At 44.6% G+C, this 21,333-nt stretch overlaps 1 protein-coding gene across 2 annotated transcripts in view; it reads right to left on the minus strand.

Moving 5' to 3' along the window:
- The window catches only part of PIEZO2 (piezo type mechanosensitive ion channel component 2), a 470,115-nt gene extending 452,448 nt beyond the window's left edge, over window positions 1-17,667 (minus strand). For both annotated transcript variants that reach the window (XM_047090354.1, XM_047090353.1), the window contains exon 1: window positions 17,604-17,667. In XM_047090354.1, coding sequence (XP_046946310.1) covers window positions 17,604-17,667 — 64 coding nt within the window. The remainder of the gene's footprint in view (window positions 1-17,603) is intronic.
- Window positions 17,668-21,333: the final 3,666 nt, after the last annotated feature.

Genomic DNA, 21,333 nt, shown 5'->3' on the forward strand with positions numbered 1-21,333 from the left:
TGACCTGAACCAAAGTTGGACACTTCATTGACTAAGTCACCCAGGTGCCTTGTTTGTTTTGTTTCTTAAGTTCCACATATGAGTGATATCATATGGAATTTGTCTTTCCCTGACTGATTTATTTTGCTTAGTGTAAAACTCTCTAGTTTCATCCACATCACTGCAGATGGCAAGATTTCATTCTTTTTTATAGCTGAGCAATATTCCAGTGTGTGTGTGTGTGTGTGTGTGTGTGTGTGCGTGTGCGCGCGCGCGTGTGATGTCTTCGTTATCCAATCATGGGCACTTGGGCTGCTTCCATAGCTACACCAGTTTGCATTCCCATCAACACCTGTTGTTTCTTGTGTTGTTGATTTTAGCCATTCTGACAGGTGTGCTTCCATGGATTTTAATACATCACAGGAGATCTGTGAGGAGGCTTATGACCCCTTAACATCTCTTCCTGGAAGTTAACAGAATCCTACCTACTTGTAGCGTGCCTACAAGCTCCACTCGGAATTTTCGATAAGGTTGCATAAGATACCTAGTAGAAATTCAAATGTAGCCTCAACCTTTGGCCAATTGCATTAAAATGTCCTATAACTCAGTCTGACTGTATTGGGAGCTGAGTTAAAATAGCATAGCCGGCTGCCCCCACATACTAGAAATCCATGTGACACATAATGAAAATGTCTTTTTAGCGGGAGTTCTGATGTTATTAAAATTCTTGACACCCTGATGGTATTTAAAATATCGTCAGAACATAAGATTATATAAGATTAAATAATTAATTTAACACCGACAAATATTCATTTACTCTGCTTAATGTCTTTTACTTATTACAAAAACTTTTAATTTCTATATTATAGCTAAGCACAGAGAATCACATTTATATTATATCTTTGAAGTTTTTCTTTCTCTTTTTTTTTAAATTGTGCAAAACATGATAGTCTTTGATACCCTTACAGAATTCTCAATATTCGGCTCACCTAACAACTATGATAAAATCATTCATTTTTCAATAATTGCTAACAAATGTTTAAATCAGGAAACTATAATTATTAAATCTATCCAACTTAAATAAGCCATCCTTAAAGGAATCCTTTCAAAAATACTCTTGTGGGGTGCCTGGGTGGCTCAGTTGGTTAAGTGTCCGACTCTTGATTTCTGCTCAGGTCATGATCTCACGGTTCATGAGATGGAACCCCGTATCGGGCTGACAGCACAGAGCCTGCTGGAATTGATTCTCTCTCATCCTCTCCCTCTGCCCCTCCCTCACTTGCTCCTTGTTTCTCTCAAGGTAAACAAACTTAAAAAAAAGAAAAAAGAAAAAAAGAAACTCTTGGAAGATTAATTCGACACCCAACAGACTCAATCGGAACCAGGCTGTAAAGGCAAAGGAAATTACTCAACTCCAGTCAGATTTTTATGAAATTACCTGTTAGCATTTAAACCCGAAGTGGGAATATGTTCACTAAATTTCAGTATCACAAGAATTACAATTAGGGAAAATAAGATATCCAAAACTCAAAACATAACACGTTTCATGGCTATTAAGTTCAGTGTCTGAGATAACAATTAAAAAATCAAGAAACGCAACTCAAGTATTATACGGCCCTGATATTTTATGAGTTGGAACTAAGTTTTATTTATTGCATATTGTATCACCACTTCCTTAACACAGCAAACCTGAGACGCATCACCGTTGGGTAACCTTCACCCATATCTACCATCATTTAAGGTGGATCCACCTTAGTTCCTACCCTTTGCATATTTGACTAAGTGACTACTGTAAAGAATTATAACTGAATTTAAGTCACCATGAGCTCCACAGAAAACGCACTTTATCACCACGGTTGGAAACAGAAATGGCCTTCTTTTAGCCTCATTAGTCACTGAATTCCTATCGTCAGAACTGCCCTCTTTTTGGCCACAGCTTTTTGTCTAGTTGACACCAGGTACCCCTGGGAGGCAACCACATTCCCTTGAAGCCTTACCAATCCACAAGGCTCTGAAGCCGAGGAGCCAAGGCCACATTCAGGGTACAGTGTTCAGAAGACAGAGACCCCAGGCACGAGGAAGAAAAAGGAAGAGAAAAGTTAACCAGAAAATTCGGTTAGCCCTTCATGTGTCTGCACCGTACTAGGCACCTGACTTACATCCTTTCCTTTATTTCTTACTATTATTTTTGAAATACGTGGGATTTCTGCTATTCTTCAGGCTGGGAAACTGAGGCTCAGAGAAGCTACACAACTTCAACTCGTCTCCATCTTACCACTAATGAGCAGTTAGGCAAAAGTTTGAAACCTTGTCTGATTAACCCCAAAGCCCGTGTTCTTCCCTCACCTGTCACCTTGCTGGAAAAGTCCTGGAAGCCCATGCAGGAAGGGAGAGAAGAGAAGGTGAGGAAGTAGTACCACTGGAGGCAGAAAAGCTCAGAGGGAAGGCGTGGAGCTTGTTCGGGCATGTTCCATTTTTGCCTCGGAGTAGCTCTAAGTGGAAACCCTGTACCTCTGAGAGTCTCTAAACTTTAGAACTCTACTTGCTGAGAGACGACCACACTTTGTATTTACGTAGCCACGGATATGTAGGACACTCTAGAGAGAAAATGGTGAAAACAAAAGAAAACATGTTTGTTCTGGACTCGTGGAGGAACGATATCAAGAAGACGAGCTGTGGTGCTCAATGATGGGCATAGTCATGAAAAAACTGCAATTTAATTAGTTTTGCTTGAAACACACACACAACAGTGAGTATATCCATGACAAAGGCCTTTAATGAACACCTAACAGCTTACTGCCCGCACAGAAACAGGAGCCCTAGGAGCCCAGCCCCCTGCTACTGCACATAGTAGGCGACACACACGGAACAAGAGAGGACTGCAGCCTGGGGTCAGCACTGAGCTATCCACACCACGGATCACCCTTAAGCCTCTCTTATATGTGTCCCTCCATGTTGTTTAATTTTTAAGGAGAAAAAAGAATATGGGTGACTTAAAAAAAAAAATCTTTCCTTACGTTCTCATTGGGAATTGAAATGAAGTGCTATTAATTGAGCCAGGAATACACCGGTGGGAAAGTCGAAAAGGTAATATTCTGAGAACTGAAAAATAAGATTTTAAGAAACTGTCAAACTCCTCTTGGGCATTTGCCAAAAAAGAAACCTAGAAAGCAATAAAGTCAAAAGTGATAGAGGTGAATCAGCAAAAAAAAAACCCACCATGAGTTTTCTTTGACATTGGAATAAACAAAAGCCAGTGCTATTTTAAGATAGGGAGACTGGGCACATTATGAAACAGTCTTGGATTACTGTATTATTTGAGTGCATTCTGGGAAATGTATAACAGGAGAAGGGCCAAAAAAAAATTAGTGGAAATCAGAAGATAATAAAAAATAATGAAGGAAACAAAGTCACCAAGGACTATTAAAATGACAATTTTAAGTATGTTCTTTTTCAGAGAATTGCATTATATACATATTCAAATTTATGAAATATGATTGTAGCGGGGCTCGTACTGCAGAGATGCTTTAACTGAATATGATTAGCACACTGCTCTCGCTGTGGTAGACCAGCACTACATTTAAAATGTAAATGTAGGGACCAGATCTGATATGCAAATCTGACTATTGGAACAGATAACAGATCAATGTCATAAGGATAAGATAATACCTTTGGATGGTAACACTGAATCTAAAGATGATTGCTCAAAATATTTTGATATCCAATTCAACAAACGCCTTTGGGGCCTATATCACATCCCTTTTAATTAACCTCTACGGTAGGAGATTGTGCATGCCAAGAGTGGTTTTCATGTTTGAACGTAGCCCAAAGTGTGAAATGAGGTAGGGGTTGTTAGACCATGCCACCGTGGGTCAGAATACAGCATGCCTATAAGGCAATGCAGCAGCAAGAATGATGATGCTTTGGAAGTTATTGTTAAAGAGGTGTGTGGTTGTTAACGATAAAGTCTAGGGAGCTGGAGGTTTCCGGGAAATACTGGCTCCCTGGAAACAAACCCCATTTTATGACTATCCCTCTTCCCATTGCCTTGTAATCTGACCTTTCACCCTCTCTCCTGCCTGAAGATGACCACCAGAGGCTGTGTGCGACAGCAATTCGGTCTGGCAGGGGAATATCAAGCCTGGCTGTAGCTGGAAATGCCTCAGTGCTTATCAGCTGCAGTGACTTCAGGCCCCAAGGCCAACAAGAGTCAGGATTTGCCTGGCTGGGCAAAATTAAAAGACTTTTAAAACCTTAAATTTAAAAAAGACTGAAAAGAGGAGGAGTGGGTAGAGGCTTTGAACCACAGGAAGCTCACACCCCCACAGCTATCCCTGAAGCCAAGAGAGAGCAACGCCAGAATGGGGGAGCCCCCAGTTCCCCACACCAGGCTTGGACTCTTACCTACACACACCTGTAGTTTTGTGCCTCTCCTGTGTCCTTTGTTGGATAATAGAACCATCCAGCTAAAATCTCATAAGGTCTACAATGTCACTGAAATGCTACGTTTTGTGATAAATTTGCTATTTTGCTCAAAATCTTTTCCTGATTCAAATTGTTTCCATAATTCTATGTCTCTACACTTTCGTTTAGCTTCCATTAATAACTGTGTATTTTGGTTTTCCTTATAGGCACATGTCTGACCATAAGTGATGGGTGGTAAAATTCCTTTGTTACGCAAAGCTACACACGGCCAATTCTAAACCAGATCTGACCGCACATTTTGTGGTTCTTGTTATTACCATCACCAATGATGATGTGTGCATGATTCTGTGTCGAGGGCAAGTGAGGGAGAGTCACTGAAATGTTAGGATTACAAAACCTAAACTCTCCTTCATACCAACCGTTGTGAAAAACCCTCAAGTACCTAAAGTGATACAAAATTATTTCCCTTTCCTTTCCTAATAGTTCTTTGAGGTCAAAGTGTGAAACGATTTATGTACGATGGTTATTAAGAGCCGAGAACAAGTTAGATGTAAAAATTCTGCTGTGCCGGTTAAAAACCAATGCTTTACAGTCATATCTTCTAATAACGAGAAGAATTATGTGCACAAATATTACTCTGAGAATCTATGAAAATATTTCTCATTCTTGAACACCTCATATGCTAGATGATGTAATTGAGGAATAGAGAGTTTCTGCGACTTGGCAAAGTCACAAACCTCTTTATTAATAGGGTTGAGACTTGGTCGTTAGGCTTTCAGACCAGGGCCCTTTCCAGAATACTCGCAGCCTAGATTCTCCAGCAGGGGCACGTGTTCCTGAGGGGATGCCAGAGCGAATGCTGCAGGCAGGTACAGTCTGGGGAACACAGAAGGAACAAAGAATATGGCAGGAGCAGGAACCACTCAAAGCTGCACAGATCTATAATTCATGTCCACGGAGCTCTGCTTCAAAATTACCAGCTTGTTAAGGTTCTACACTCTTCCTCCTTCCTGCACCTGTGGCCAGAACTGCTGACCTAGTGGATTTGGCCACAACAGAAAACAGATCGATTTGTGTGGTTCCAAGAGAGCTGAAAACATTTTCAAAAATAATATGCACTTCAAGGATGACATTCCGGTCAAGCTTTACCACCGTCAACGTGTTTTTCCTTCCCTCTTCACTGCAGAGCAAGTACCATTTATTCATCCACATGTTGATAAAATTCACAGTTTAAAAGCTGTGGCGCGTATAAATTAGACTGTTAGGAATGTTCTTGTCAAATACGTAGAAACCAATAGCTATAAGATGCTAGACCTAACTGGATTTTCTAACTTCTGAGACCTTCAAGAGAAAAATGGTTAGCCTATGAATTCCTTATTTATTCAATTGGCAAATATTGCTTCAGTATTCACGGGATGTTATAGCCTTTGCTAGGCAGCTGAAGTATAATGACGGGACAAAGAAACCTATAATTCAAATAAGATACATATTTTTAAATATCTACTACTTGTTAGGCAGTAAGTGAGTGCTGAGGATATCTAGAAGGATTACGTGAGGTCCCTGAACTTGCAGACACATGGGAGGGAAGACAGCAATCATATAACAAAGTATAAAACTCTGTGATGATATGAACCAAGTGCCAGGTGAACACAGAGGGAACAACTCACTCTGCCTGCGAAGGGGAATTAGAGGAAAGACACGAATGTCACATTGTTCCAGCGGTAGCAATAAACAGTGGTGCAGAGGCTTCCAGCATAGATGACGGGGGCAGGAGGGGGTCCAGACAGACAGTTTTCTTTTTTCTTTTGTTTATTTATTTTTGAGAGGCAGAGTGTGAGCATGGGAGGGGCAGAGAGAGAGAGGGAGACGCAGAATCCGAAGCAGGCTCCAGGCTCCAAGCTGTCAGCACAGAGCCCGACGCAGGACCTGAACCCACAAAGAGCAGATCATGACCTGAGCCAAAGTCGGATGCTTAACCGACTGAGCCACCCAGGTGCCCCAAGAAAGGCAGTTTTCAATTTACAACAGGTCTCATTCCAAAGCTCCCCTGGAAGTTGATTAGAACCCCAAAGCATCTGCCCATTTGAAAGTATGTTGTTCCTGATGAGCAGGTCCTCAAATCAGCCTTTGGCTAATAGCAATGCCTAATTTCTGAGTCTGGAACTAATCATCAGATCTAAGATTTATTGAATATTTACTATGTGGCAGGCACTGCATCAAGCACTTTATGAGCACTATCGTCTAAGCCTTGCAACAATCCTCTGAGCTAAGTACTATTATTATCAACTCATTTTATGGATGAAATAATTGAAGAACAGAGAGGTTAAACAACTTGATTAAGGTCACACAGCCTGTACAACAGGCCAAGATCTGTACCTAAACAACGAGACTTTAGGGCTGTACTTAATCACAACAGGTTCTCCTTGGATGTCTGAAACCATGTAATACAAATAAAGAGAGGAGAGGAAGGATTTTTTGTGTTCTGTCTCTTGTGTATAGGGCTAGACCTAGGAAAAATGTGCTCCGTTTGTTATTGGCATACTTTGGTAAGCCCTAAGTGACCCATGGTATTATGGCTCCTTGAAAAAAAGATCTCTGGAATCTAGACCATACCTACACCCACTATTTAACAACTACGCCTCCCCATTCAGTTAAAGTGTCCATTCCATCACAAAGTGAAAAAGGGAAAATAAGCTATTTGAACTTATACTAACATGTGGATGATAAAATAGTCATCTTATCTTTCCACAAATATTTACACTTTAAATAAAGACACTTGCTACCCAAAGAAATACAATGGGAAAAGCGAAATGCAAGTGTAGTTGGTAGTGTAGAGGGTCCTTCATCAAGGGGACCTAGCCTGCTACCCTGAGAGCAGAGTACTTAGGGCTTTTCTCAGCACAGCACATTCCAGCCTCACCTCAGTCAAATCAGGCAAACCAGTGTTGTCATTCCACCTCCAATACGGAGCTTGGCCATCAGCCCAGAAAGTCTGTATTCTTGTCCTGGTAGCAAGTAGAGTCTTTGTTCTAGTTGACAGAGAGCCCTTTGAGCCATTTCTAAGCAAAGATAATTCAGTTCCTCACAAGCCCTTCACTCAGGTTCTGAGTCTGTGAACTAGCTCAAGCCTGGCAACTGATTGAGGGGCCAAGACTCTGGGTTGGTGATTCAAGTCAGACTTCAGTTCACTTCACCTAGAACTCTTCCCATGTATACAGACCAAGTCAGAATTTGGTGAGCCAAAGGCCAAGGTCTCCTCAAGTCAGACTACTCTGATTACTGCTTTGACTCCACTGTCCATTACGATAACCACACCCATCTTGGCTTTGGCAATTAAGTGGGCCACTTGGTGCCTGGAACCCAAATATCCCCACGGTATCTAAGGATCCCCAGTTAGTGGCAGCAGTTTCCACTATTGCACTATAGAGAAGAGAAACCACAGAATTCTTCAAGAATTTTGAGGGTCTCCTCACAACTTTATTTCTCGGTTGTGGAGAAACGTGTCCTCTGGACCAGGTGGGTGCACTGGTCTTCCATGGTAAATTCACTCTATCGCTCCAATCTCCCTAAGCCTTTGGATCTCTTCCTCTATAGTTTACTAAAACAGATCTGGCATTACAACTTCTTTTAGTGTAGGTCACCTTTTTGTCCATGCTCCAGCCAACCAACCAACCAACCAACCAATCATAGCCCTTTCTAGAGTAACAACAGTGAATCCAGAATTTCTTCTTAGTGGTTCCACATCAATAAATTTGGCGAGGTCCAACCTTATGTTTCTTCTTTATATTATCCCATACCCTTAACACCCATTCCTACACATCTTCCTCAAATTTCCATCTCTATAAATTAGAAAACTCAGTTCTTTTGGATTCTCATGGATCACACTTTGTACCTTACCTTTAGGAGCCTGCTGGTACCTGAGTCTAGTTATAGGCCTGGAAGCAAAGTGGAGATGGTTGGTAAGAAAATCAGCGTCTGCAAAGCACATTAAATTACCTTCACCTACAGGAGGCATAGACTTATATTTGTATGCTGATATTCATTCTCTCTTTCTCTATCACTGTAACAGAACCATCCTCCCCCATTTTTAGTTGAACTCATTACCAGCCAAAATAAAGATGGATTTCCCAGATTTCCCTGCAGTTAGGTAGGTAAATGATATTATTAAACTCAAGCTAATAGGACGAGAACATAAGTGATTCATGCAACTTCCAGGTTGTGTCCTTAGAGGGTGAGAAAGTGTCCCTTCTCTGTTTACTTCCATCCCTCAGCTTGACGTTAACATGAGAACAGGCTATCTTGAACCACAGGGATGAATGCAACACCTGCAACGTAGCAGAGCAATGGTGGCTTCCCCTGGAAACGTCACAGAGAATAGTTAATATACCAGCTCTGGATCACCTACATCTTGACTGTCATGTGAGAGACATAAAGTTTATCTTATGTAAGCCTCACTACCCTGGGAAACCTATAAGTAAAAAAGGACTTGGGAAGAATTGAATTGTATTTGCTTTAAACTTGCTGAAAGGGTCATCTATCAACTGGAGAAAAGAATCTACTTGCTCCCAGGAGAGGAATACAAATGTCCTGGGCTGATGACCAAGCCCATACGGTATGGAAGGTGGAATGGCAATGCTGGTTTGCCTGATTTGACTTGGGTGAGGTTGGAATGTCAGTGATGCTGACAAAAGCCCCAAATACTACAGAATCAATTCTGGAGGGCTTTGAAAAGGGGGAAGTCACACCTGGCTCAGCACATGACAAGGACTGAATGAGGCCAAGAGGCCAAGATGGCGACTGGAGGTTCTCCAGCACTGCAGAACACACGGGATGTGAACCCAAGGCAACCCTTCTGTTGACTGAGGTGAAAGAGCAAAGACAAACCTAGAAGAGCATCTGTGAATGAGATACTTGATTTGTAAAGCACCTGCACCTGAGGGTCAATGGCAAGAACAGCCTTTGTAAATGTGCAGGTCAAGGAGAGGAGGGGAAGCTTGCACTGAGCTCACCAGAGATGGCTGTAGGGGGAAGATAAGAAGCCTGGTGTTGACCAAACCAAGTCAAAAGGCAGGGAGGAGCGGGGGAGTGAACTGGAGAGTTCAGAGTTGGGAAAAAATACTTAAAGGAGAATCCACCTGAGTTTGGGTAACAGGATAAATAACTCCTTAAGAGAGTAGTTAATGCACTAATGATGAAGTTTTCAAAAAAGAAATAAAGAAACAGATTCCATTTCCAATGGCATCAAAAACAATAAAATACTTAGGAAGAAATTTAACAATAAAATACTAAGGAGGTGAAAGATTTCTATGCTGAAAACTGTAAGATATTGATGAAAGAAATCAAAGAAGATATAAATAAATGGAATGGTATCCCATATCCCTGGACTGGAAGGCTTAATACTGTTAAAATGGCAATACCACCAAAGCCATCTATAGATTCAATGCAATCCTTATCAAGATTCGAATGGCATTTTTAACAGAAGTAGATAAAACACTCCTAAAGTTTATATAGAACCACAAAAGACCCTGACTAGCCAAAGAAATACTGAGAAAGAAGAACAAAGCAGGAGGCATCACACTTCCTGATTTCAAATTATACTATAAAGCTCTAGTCATCAAAACAGCATTGTATTGACATAAAAACAGACAAATAGATGAATGGAACAGAATCAAGAGCCCCAATATAATCCCAAACACATAGAGTCAACTAATATTTGATAAGGGAGCCAAGAATACTCAATGGAGAAAATACAGTCCCTTCAACAAATGGTTCTATAGAAAAACTGGACAGCCACATATTAAAGAATGAAACTGAACCCATATTTTATACCACTCAAGGAAATTAACTCAAAATGACTAAAGACTAAAAAGCAAGACCTGAGGCCACAAAACTTCTAGGAGAAAACATCCGAACAGAGCTCCTTCACATGAGACTTGGTAATGAATTTTTGGATATGACACCAAAAGCATGAAGAATAAAATAAAAAATAAACATGTGGGACTACATCAAACTAAAAAGCTTCTGCACAGAAAACAAAACAAAACAAAAAAGTGAAATGACAGCCTATGCAATGGGAAAAAGATTTGCAAACCACATATCTGATAAAGAACCCCTGTAATTCAATAGCAAAAGCCAAAAAAAAAAAAAATTAAAAAATGGGCAAATACCCGGATAGATATCTTTCTAAAAAGGATATACAAGTGGCCAACAGGCACATGAAAAGATGCTCAACATCACTAATAATTAGGGAAGTACAAATTAAAACTACAGTGAAATATCATCCCATCAACAAGAAGATAAGAGCTAACAAATAGTGGTGTGGATGTGAAGACAAGAGAACCTTGTGACTGCTGGTGGGATTGTAAAATGGTGCGGCCACTCTGGAAAACAGCATGAAGGGTCCTCAAAAAAATGAAAAGTAGAACTACTATATCATCCAGAAATTCCATTTCTGGGAATATATCCAATGATAATGAAAACACTAACTCAGAAAGGTATCTGCGTTCCCATGTTTACAGCAGCTTTATTTACAACAGCCAAGACACGGAAACCACCTCAGTGTCCGTGAATGGATATGGAAACACACACACACACACACAAACACACACACACACACACACACACACAATGGAATACTATTCAGCCATCAAAAATGAGGAAATCATACTACTTGCAACATTATGGATGGACCTCGAGGGCATTATGCTAAGTGAAGTAAGTCAGACAGAGAAACACAAAACAAACACTGTATCGTTTCATTTATGTGTGAAATCTTTTTTAAAAAATGTGGAGAGTGAGAGAGGTAGGGGAACTGGAGGAAGTTGGCCAAAAGATACAACCTTTCAATAATAAGATGTACAAGTACTAAGGATGTAATGGACAACATGATGCCTACAGCTATCCCTGCTGTGTGAGACACAGCAAAGTCGTTAAGAGAAGAAATCCTAAGAGTTCTCATCACAAGAATCTTTCTCCTTTCTTCTTTTCTCCTTTCTTCTCTTTGTATGGTATCTATTCAGAAGGTGGATGTTAGTTGAACCTACTGTGGGGATCATTTTACCATGTATGTAAATCACACCTTCATGCTACGCGCCTTATATTTACACAGGGATGTGGGTCAGTTATTTCTCAATAAAACTGGCAAATAAACATAAAATAAAAATAAAAAGAGATACTAGATAAAGTCTCAGCAACACCTTCACCCCCAGAGGGCTAGTGGAATTGCCACAGGAAGCCAGAACTAACCACACAGATAGAGCAGATCCACTATTTTTTTTAATAAAATATATCAAGTATTTGAAACTCACATAGCAAAAAGTTTAAATATGTCCATCCACAATATCCTAGCTGAATGCAGAACTGTGCCTACCAGTACATTTTGAATGGAGAATTCAAAAATAGCAATCAGAAAACGTCACACAAACAAAAAAAAAATGCATATTCTGCAGGAAACTTGAACCACATTTTAAATTACTATTATAGTTTTTAAAAATCTACCAATATATAGAAAAATATGCAAAGGTTTATATTATACTCAAGTTTTAAAAGTGATTTAGCTAAATGCTCCATGCCTGTTAGATAATTATGGGATAGTTCACAATTATGAAATTGTTAAAAAGGTCTGATGTGCTCTCTCCACAGATACTTAGTAGGTATCATCCTTGATCCTGCCATGTCCTGATGGGTCTGAAAGGCCCAAGTGGAGGGTCTGGTGAATGCGATAAGCCTCATATACGCTTATCTCTTACAGCCAAATACTTGGAAGTGTTTCCCGATACAGCTTTGCGTTTAGCCTCCATTCAATGGAACACTTGTTTTATTTTGTATACCTGATTCTGTATCCTCAAAAACAATTGTCTAAATCTAAAAATGTTACAAAATTTAATATTTTACGTTATATACATTGTATCATCATATAGTTCTTAATCAACTGCTCTTAAATATCCAGGTGTGCCTACACTCTTCTAAGTTCTCCCGAATAGAAAAGTTATAACAGTATATACTGTTACTGTGCAACTTCATATACGATTAAAGTAGCAGAGGGTCTAAAAGGAAGATGTCCATATAAAAATAAATAAATGAAATCATATTCAATGAAGATGATGAAAATAATGGTGTAGCATCAGAAAGGCAAAAGTAAGCACTGTCAGCACAATTCAAAGGAGAACATATTTAACTAGAAGAACACAATTGTCCATGAGTATGATGAGTAAAACTGGTGTGAAAACTCCTGATAATTAAAAATTCTCCTACAACACACACACCAACTTTCAATGGAGTAATTTGGCTGTAGGAAGGTACAGACTTGCTTTCTTATGAATCCTACCTACTCTTATCAGTATCCTTATGACCCAGGTCACTAGCTGGTAGTTTTAATTGCTACTGAGCCGTTCCTCAAGCATCACTGCTCTTCTGCTCATCTACATAAATGCAATAATAATACCTCCCATGTTGAGCCCCTGCAGAGTGCCAGACATTACACAAGGTGTGCAGTGCCCACAATCTCACAACTACCCAAGGAAGGAGGCATTAATAACTCCCTTTTGCAGGAAGAGAAACAAGGAAAAAACAACTCTATGATCATATGGTAAAGGGCAGAGCTGGGACGTGAACGGAGATCTCTGAAATTGCCAAGTCACAACACCTCTGCCCCCAAAGGTGAAGTCCGAAGCATCTTGCTTATCTCTATGAACAAGCATATATTATTGCCTGTAAGGCAACAGACACACTGGTAAACCACAGGCTGGACACATAGTTCCAGCTTCCACGACTCCTGTAACAAAATGACCATGTCCGCTTGTGCTTACAAAATATTTTATTTTAGAATTAAACTATGTATTTCCAACCTTTCCACGATTAACTTTTCTCCTTTCTGAAAGTAATAAATACTATCTACCTAGATAAGGCTGAGAAGGTGTAACAGGAAAAGAAAGTAACTTTCAACACTGTGAATGCATCCTTCAGCAGCTGAAACCTCCTACCACCAAGAGCTATAGCAGCACAAAGCGGAGACCTCTGACCAGGCATCATCTAGAATTCTTGGGGTGTGTGTGTGACTTCCCACATGGCACGTACCACACAGGGAGAAACATATGATGCCGTGGAGAAAAAAAATTGTATTTAGATAGCCCTACCCACACATATTTCAAGACTGACTCCATGTTTTTGCTCTAATGTTAATCCAACTATCTCTAAAGGGAATTTCAGAAATTATTCCGGGATTTGCACAATTACCCAAGTGTGATTTTTTTTTCTCAGAGCACTAGTTGGGTGGTTGATTCTTTTTGTCTGCTGTTCTGCTCTGTTCTTTCCTAAGCTCCAGTCACTTCACTTAGGGGAAGCACAAGGTATGAGGCCACTGTGGCCTTGCGGCACCTGGACCACTGCCCTGACAATGGTTAAGTTGGCTCTTCTAGGCAAGACATTAGGAAACTCCAAGCAACACTAGGCAAAATGGAATGAATGGGTCAGATGCATGTGAATTAAAATGTACAAATCCAGATCTGACCCAGGAATAGACTCAAATCATATACTTTAAGATGGGTGGGACAGTACAATCATGTTAAAAGAAGTATAAAAATATGTCTAAAGTACTCAACAATGACCAGATATTATTATAATTATTAACGATTTCATACTATTATGGAAAGTTTTGTCTGTTTTTTTCTTCCATGTATTATTTAATTTTTTAACGTTTATTCATTTTTGAGGGACAGAGCGAGAGAGAGATTGAGTGGGGAAGAGGCAGAGAGAGAGGGATTTACAGAATTTGAAGCAGGCTCCACACTCTGAGCTGTCAGCACAGAGCCCAATGACGTGCGGCTGGAACTCACTGACCGGTGAGATCGTGACCTGGGCCAGGCACCCCTTTCACTTATTATTTTTAAGAAAAAATCAGAATGGCCACTCAAGTAATGATAAGTAATTGTGCAGATCTTTAAAATTTTCAGTTTCTATCGATGTGGGAAAGTCTATCACTGGATGTTCATTTTGAAGGTAAGCAACATTTATATTATTTCATATTAAACTATAGTTTTTATTTTGCTCTTAACACTCAAGAGCCACACAAGACCTACATAAAAGAGGTCTGATATCACTTACCACTTCTCTGTAAACTTCTTTCTATACGAAAAAAAGAAAAACCTCAAGCATCAGTTTAAACACAATGGCACTTAATTTTAGCATCTATCATTAGGCCCAAAGGCTACAGCATATCCGTGCAGAAAAAGTTCAACATCAATGTTAGAGAATTAAAAAAAAAAAAATACACAAGCTTCTGCAAAGGCCTGGCTTTGAAGACTGCCTTGTCCAGATACAAAAATAGATGTCTAAAATGTAAAAATCGATTCTAATGGCAAACAGATCATTGCACTCTCCGTGACCAGGATATTAGGGAAACCTGAATATTTGATTTAGTAGCACCTTGGGAGCAAGCAGACCTGAAAACCCTCCAATAACCTTGAAAAGATCCACTTCTTGTTTAGAATTGAATGCCCAAATCAGGTGACACCTACCCAGCCCCCTTTTGTCCCTGCAAGTGCAATGATTAGAAGGCATCTCATCGCTGGAAGTGGTTGTCTTTCTTAAGCCAAGGGGTGAGGGGGTCCTCAGGGAATAGGCCCTCAGGTCCTCCCAAGGGTCTCTTGCTCTCTTGCAGGCGGGGGCGAGGTCCCAGGTCCTGGTACCTCCTTCACCTTCCCTTAGGTGGGCTTTCCACGAGGGTGGGGTAGGCAACAGGCTCAGACCCAGCTGGGGGCCTCCACCGCCCCCCTCTTGCCCCCACAGGCGCACAGGCTAGCCTCCCTTCGGTTAGCCCAGAAGACCCACGGTAATTCAGAAGCGAGAGCGGGAAAGGGAAGGTGGCCCGGGATCACAGGGCCGAGCCGGCTTTCCCGGGAGCTAGGGGAGTAGGCCTTGGGGCGGGGGGGGGGGGGGGGGGTGGCGGGGGGGTCGGGGTTAGCGTCTGAGTTCCTGGAAGCAGCAGCTCTCCTTCCAGGAAGGTCCGGTCCCGCGAGCCGGCCACTGAGCGGGGCCCACGCGGCGCAGAGGAACAAGCCGGAGGGCTGGGGTCCTGCTGGACCGGGCCGGCGGGCAGCGCTCCCCGCTCTGCCCTGCACCCCGGGAGCCTCCGCGCAGCTCTGGAGTTGCCGGCTCGAGCCTCGGGGCGCGGGAGGTGGGCGTGCCGCGCGCCCTTTTCCCTCTGCAGGGCAGAGCTCAGCAGTCTCACTGATGGGCTTTGCGGTGTAGACCCCCGGATTATCGAAAGGACACGGCCCCAGCAGCCGCGGAACACTCCGGGCTGGCGAGCTAGGTTCTGCAAGGGACGAAGCCCAGAGCGAAGTGGGTGGCAAAGGGCGGATAATCCCTGCTGTCACATCACTCAAGCAAGAGTGGCCTGAGCTGGTGGCAGGTAACCACCTGCAGAACTCCAGGAGGAGCTGCTACCCTGAGGAGGGGCTGAGAGGGAAAGAAGCTGGGGTGAGGGAAGAAGTGGGGGGGGTGAGCTGTGGAGAGAGGAAGAGCCTGCCTTTTGACCCTCTGACCACTCCCCAGGCCTCCTGCCCAGTCTGCAAGGACAACCACAAATCAACCCTCATACTGAAACCCCCTTGTTTAACTCAGGCACTGGCTTCCACTAGTCAAACAGTAAACGTGCCAGGCACGGTGCCAGGCGCTACAGATACACAGAAGATGCCCAGAGCCTATATGTATGTAAGGCACCAGACGTAGCCTGGTGCTGTTTTCCCCAAAATCACTCTCCCAAAGTCTTTTCCCTTTTCAAACTTAAGCAAACTGGTGGAGAGAGGTCCACATCAACTTCGTGGATGCTGGGCTCCTCCTCTCCATGCTTGGTTATTGGTTATTAAGGACCAAGATCCCTGAAAAATGGTCCTGCCTTGAAACTCAAATAAATGGCAAAGGCAGGCGAGCACACGCATGCAGACCCCTCCAGCTGCTCAAGGATTTTGCATCTCTGCTGCAGACTGTTTCCACCTGAAAGCTTTCTTTGGTTTTTCCGTGGAGTTTCTGGCACTACAAAATCCTCCCAGGTAGCTGGGATTGACCCCCTCGAAACACTCTAGAGCCCCCCTGTCGATTGCTCGCACAAATAAAACCCTCAGCACAGGTGTGATCTTGAGTCCTCAACCTCTAGCAATCTGCAAAAAGCTGGTCTTTTCTCCGAAGGCCACGTTTTCTTTGTAAATGCAACTGCTACTTGGTAAAAGGTGCTCTGTTTTCTAGCTCTGGTGGGGGAAGTGAAAAGTTCGATGCTGTCAGTCATTCCTAGAAGTGGGATTCAGCGAAACAGGCACCTTCTATTAGAGGAGAAACGCAGAAACTCTCCAAGCAGGCTGCCAGTCTTTAGACCTGACACCCAGTTGCTTTTAATACCCAGCAGGCCCTGTAGAAATAGTGAGATCCTTTACTGGGAGTGGAAGAGGCTCACTTCTGGCCTTCCCTTAACCCTCCCCGGTCCCAGGGAGCCCCAGTCCGGCTTTCTGACCCTTTAAAGATCTGTTAGGGTGGGTGTCTGGAGGGCGGAACTGGGACTTGGTCCTCCATAGGACCCCAGCATCCAGCGCTTTTGTTAGAGGGACTTTGGTGGAATAAAAGAAAGTAAGCAAGCTCAGGACATTGTTTCCCTATACCTTCCTCCTCCTCTTCTTTTCAGAACGACCGGAGTCCTTCACTTCTTCCGTCACTGTTGTTGGGCTATAGAGTGGGGGCGAGATGGCGTCCATACCTTCTGCATGCACCATGTGCTGTGCGTCTGGGGACAGGGGCCTGAGGGGACCCTGGTAGGATCCTGCACTGTATCTGGGAAGACGGTTTACAACCGCCTTCCAGCTAAATTTGCATCCTTTATGCACAAGGCAATATTCTACGAAACAAATTCCACGTGTAACTAAATTCAGCACAGTCTCCAACACATGCGGAACCTGGCCGCCAGGACCCTACACGTCACTAAGCGAGACCCCGATCTTGCGCCCCAGCGCGGGAAGAGAGTGCCCTGCTATGGCACTCGACACAGCAGCAAGCGTCTGACTCCGCCGGCACCGGGACCTTGGCGCTGACTTCCCCAGTCCCTGAGCCCTAGAGCCCTGAACTTCCTTTGCTCCTTAGCCTGGCCCCCTCCCCAGGAGTCCCCTTCATCCCCCCCGCCCCTCAAGTAACCTCGGCTAGAGGGCCACACTCACCTACTGCCAGGCAGATGGGGAGCAGCAGCCTGAAGATGAGCCCGCACACTACTTCCGAGGCCATTGCGTTGGTCCGGCGAGTCCAAGCAGAGCGGCGAAGTTCGAGGGTCCCTAGGACTGGGGCGCCAGGTCCATGCCCACCTAGGACCTCGGGCGGCCGGCTGCCCGCAGCCGCCCGGGCATCGCCTCGGAGAGGACCGCCGCGCTGTCCGCCCCGAGGGCGCGTTCCCCGGGCTGTTGACCGCTCCTCGCCGGGCTCTCGGTCGCCCCTATCAGGTCTCTCCGCCACCCTTCGCTGGTCCCTCCGCAGTGCCTCACCCGGCGCTCGGCCGCCCCTAACCAAGCTCTAGGTAGCCCCCTCGCCCGGCGCCCGGCGCCCCCTCGGTCGGCCCATGAAGTGTGAAATCCCCCAATCCCCCGGTGGCTGCGGCTTCTTCAGAGGGTGGCCGGGGCCAGAGCCCTGGACGGGGGCACTTCGGGAGGGTCCCGGGGGGCGGCACGGCGAGGAAAGGGGACTAGAAGGGGCTGTCGTTCCGTCTGGCTCCTGGGGCGTAGCTCAGGGGCGAAGGGAAGCTTTCTTTGCGGAATCCCCTCTGAAGCCAACGTGAGTCGGCTGCCGGGGCCCCGCCGCCTGCGCACGCCGCGACCTTTGGCCCGGGCTCTCGTAACTGCCGGCGGTCCCGAACCTTCTGGCGGCGGATCCCCGAAAGGCGACGCGGCTCAGCCTCTGCGCCCCCCAGCTTCGGGCCGAAGAGACCCGGGAGGGAGCGGCCAGGCGCGCACAACCATCCCCGCCTGCACTGGGCTCGAGTTATCGGTCCGCGGGGTGGCGGTGCGAGTCCCTCTCTCACCAGGAGGAATGGTGCGAGCGTGGGCAGAAATCGAGACGAAAGCACACAGCCAGTGGGGCCGACTCCAATTCCCTCCTCCACGGCCTCAATTAAAAAAAAAATAAAATGAAAACCAAACGCTGTCCGGATGCCAGCGCGCCCCCCGCCCGCCGCCACCTCCACCGCCGCCGCCGTGCAGCCTCGCCCTGGAGGCGCAGCCCCGGCTCCCGGGCGGGCGCGCACTTCTCCACCTTCAACGAAACTTTCGAAGCCTCACTCGAAGACGGGCGTGCCCCCGGGCCAATGGGACCGCGGCTCCGGAGCCGGCGCGCGGGGAGCCCGCCCCCCGCGCGGCGGCTCTCGAGGCGGGCGCAGGGCTCAGACGCTGCGGGCACGTCCGCTCCCGCAGCGCCGGCGCGCACGGACAAGCCGGGTCTCACCAGCCCCGCGGACTTTTAAGCGTTCGTTCGCCCGGGCTCCGCGCTTTTCCACCGCTCCTCGCTCCCGCAGACCCTCCGCTCTGCTCCGTCCCGTCGTTCTGCAGAAACAGAAGCCACACCTCCTGGCATCCTGTCCACAGGGGGTGCCCCTGAGCTTACCCAAACCCAGAGAATCTTCGAGTGCTCCAGGAACACTGCACAGGCGTGGCACCGGGAGTAGTCAGGAGCTTGAACAACTGCGTGACTGTCACTTGTGCCAGGTTCTCTCGTGCCCACTTGCACTGCTGAAGAATAGAACCGGGATCAACCCAGACCAATGATCCCGTCCATATTTAACTTGAGAGAAATTTCAACTCTGAATGAATGGACTCTGGGAAATCCTGGGTCTTGCTAAGAAGGGGTATGGCGTTCAGATATGCACACACTTCATACATTTTGGAGAACTATTCTTTTCGCCTCAGCTTTGGTCGTTGCTTGTTATGATTCCTGGGAAAGAGAGTATACTGTTTCCCTTTTCTCCTAAAAATCTCCGTTTTCTTGTTTTCCAGGGGAGATCCAGAGAAATCTGGTAACAGCAGGGAGATGCCAGCGTATCTGGGATGTGTCCATCATCCAAGAGTTGCGGAGATCTGCTCCTGCTGGAGCACTGTTAGAATTCTCAGAACCAGAATTTTGAATTTGTAGGGGGGACCATTCAGAATTGGTCTTTCCATCAAGAGGACAGAGAGGGAAGAATTTAACTTCATTCGGCACCGGTATTCTAGGCTTGAATTGGTTGGAGATGATGGAAAATCTGTTGATGAAAATTATACAAACCTTGGTTCTTTGTGTTAACCAGGTCTCCCTTTTTTGAGATAAAGTAAACTTGTATTTTAAATTCAGATGTCTTGGGACACCTGAGTGGCTCAGTCGGTTAAGCCTCTGACTTTGGCTCAAGTTATGATCTCACAGTTCGTGGGTTTGAGCCCCTGCATCCGGCTCTGTGCTGACAGCTCGGAGCCTGGAGTCTGCTTCAGTTTCTATGTCTCCCTCTCTCTCTGCCCCGCTGGTGCTCTCTCTCTCTCTCTCTTTTAAAAATGAGTAAACATTAAAAAACTAATAAAGTAAAAATAAGTTCAGATGCCTTTGCAAAATCTCTGAGAATAACAAACTGTGAACCATTACTTTTCTTTGAAGACTGGAGGTAGCAAAATCTTGTGAAGACACTCTAAAACCTAGACTCTGTGTGTGCTTCGGAGCCCTGAAGAAGCCTGGATATCTAAATCTCAAATGTAGTCACGAGCCTAAAACTAGGAGTGAAGGAAACAATAGAAACTTACATAATCAGCACATCATTGACTACTACCAAGAAATGTTTTGTGTTTGGTAGAATCTGCACCTTTCTGACATATCTAACATTTGATGTTCATAGATGGCGTTCTCCGTCCCTCTCTGGTACAACTTGTTCTTGAGACCTAACTAAGAAGTCAGGAAGCCTTCCTGGATTTCAAATAGTATTGTGAAATGACATGAATGCTCAGTTGTCTCTGAATATTTTGTCACATTCTTGGTAGGCTTTCCATATACCAACTGTGTAGGTATCCTCAAAATAACTATCTGGATGCTTAAGTTAGGAGACAAGAAACCCAGCGCAACGGTGGGTATTTCTTGCTTTCTCTGCCACAAAGTGTGCCAAGATGTCTGTTCAGTTTTTAGAGATTCTAAGACCTGCATCCCACTTCTTAGTCTTACCAACACATATACTCACAGAGCTTTGTCTAGACTACACATATAAAGGATTCTCCATCCCAACTTCAAATGGCAGTTACCTGGGGAGCTTTTTAGGGACTCTAAATACTCAGCAGTCTTCACATCCAGAGATTCTGTTTGTTTGTTTGTTTGTTTTTTCGTTTGTTTTTAGAGAGTGAGCGAAAACATGCAAGCAGGGGAGAGGGACAGAGAGGCAGAGGGAGAGAGAGAAAGAATCCTAAGCAGGTTCCATGCTCAGTGTGGAGACTAATGTGGCTCTCGATCTCACAACCCCGGGATCATGACCTGAGCCAAAATTAACAGTCACTCAGCTGACTGAGCCATCCATCCAGGTGCCCCTCCACATCCAGAGACTGTGCTTTAATAGTCCCACCTACCCCTCCATGCCTGTATTTTTGTGAAAGCTCTTACATGATTATCAGGTGTGCAGTCTGAGTAGAGAATCACTGTCTTCATTTACATATCAGAACTCAGAAAATGTCAGGGTGCCTGGGTGGCTCAGTTAAATGTTCGCCTTCGGCTCAGGTCATGATCTCATGGTTCATGAGTTCGAGCCCCTCATCAGGCTCTGTGCTGACAGCTCAGAGCCTGGAATCTGCTTTGGATTCTGTGTCCCCCTCTCTCTCTGCCCCTCCCCCGTTCACCGTCTGTCTCTTTCTCTCCGTCAAAAATAAATAAATGTTAAAAAATTTTTTTTTAAAAAGAACTCAG

This window comes from Lynx rufus, unplaced genomic scaffold (assembly GCF_022079265.1).
Source record: "Lynx rufus isolate CCGP_SWC_20201006 ecotype Redwood Valley unplaced genomic scaffold, mLynRuf1.p SCAF_29, whole genome shotgun sequence".
Lineage (NCBI taxonomy): Eukaryota > Metazoa > Chordata > Mammalia > Carnivora > Felidae > Lynx > Lynx rufus.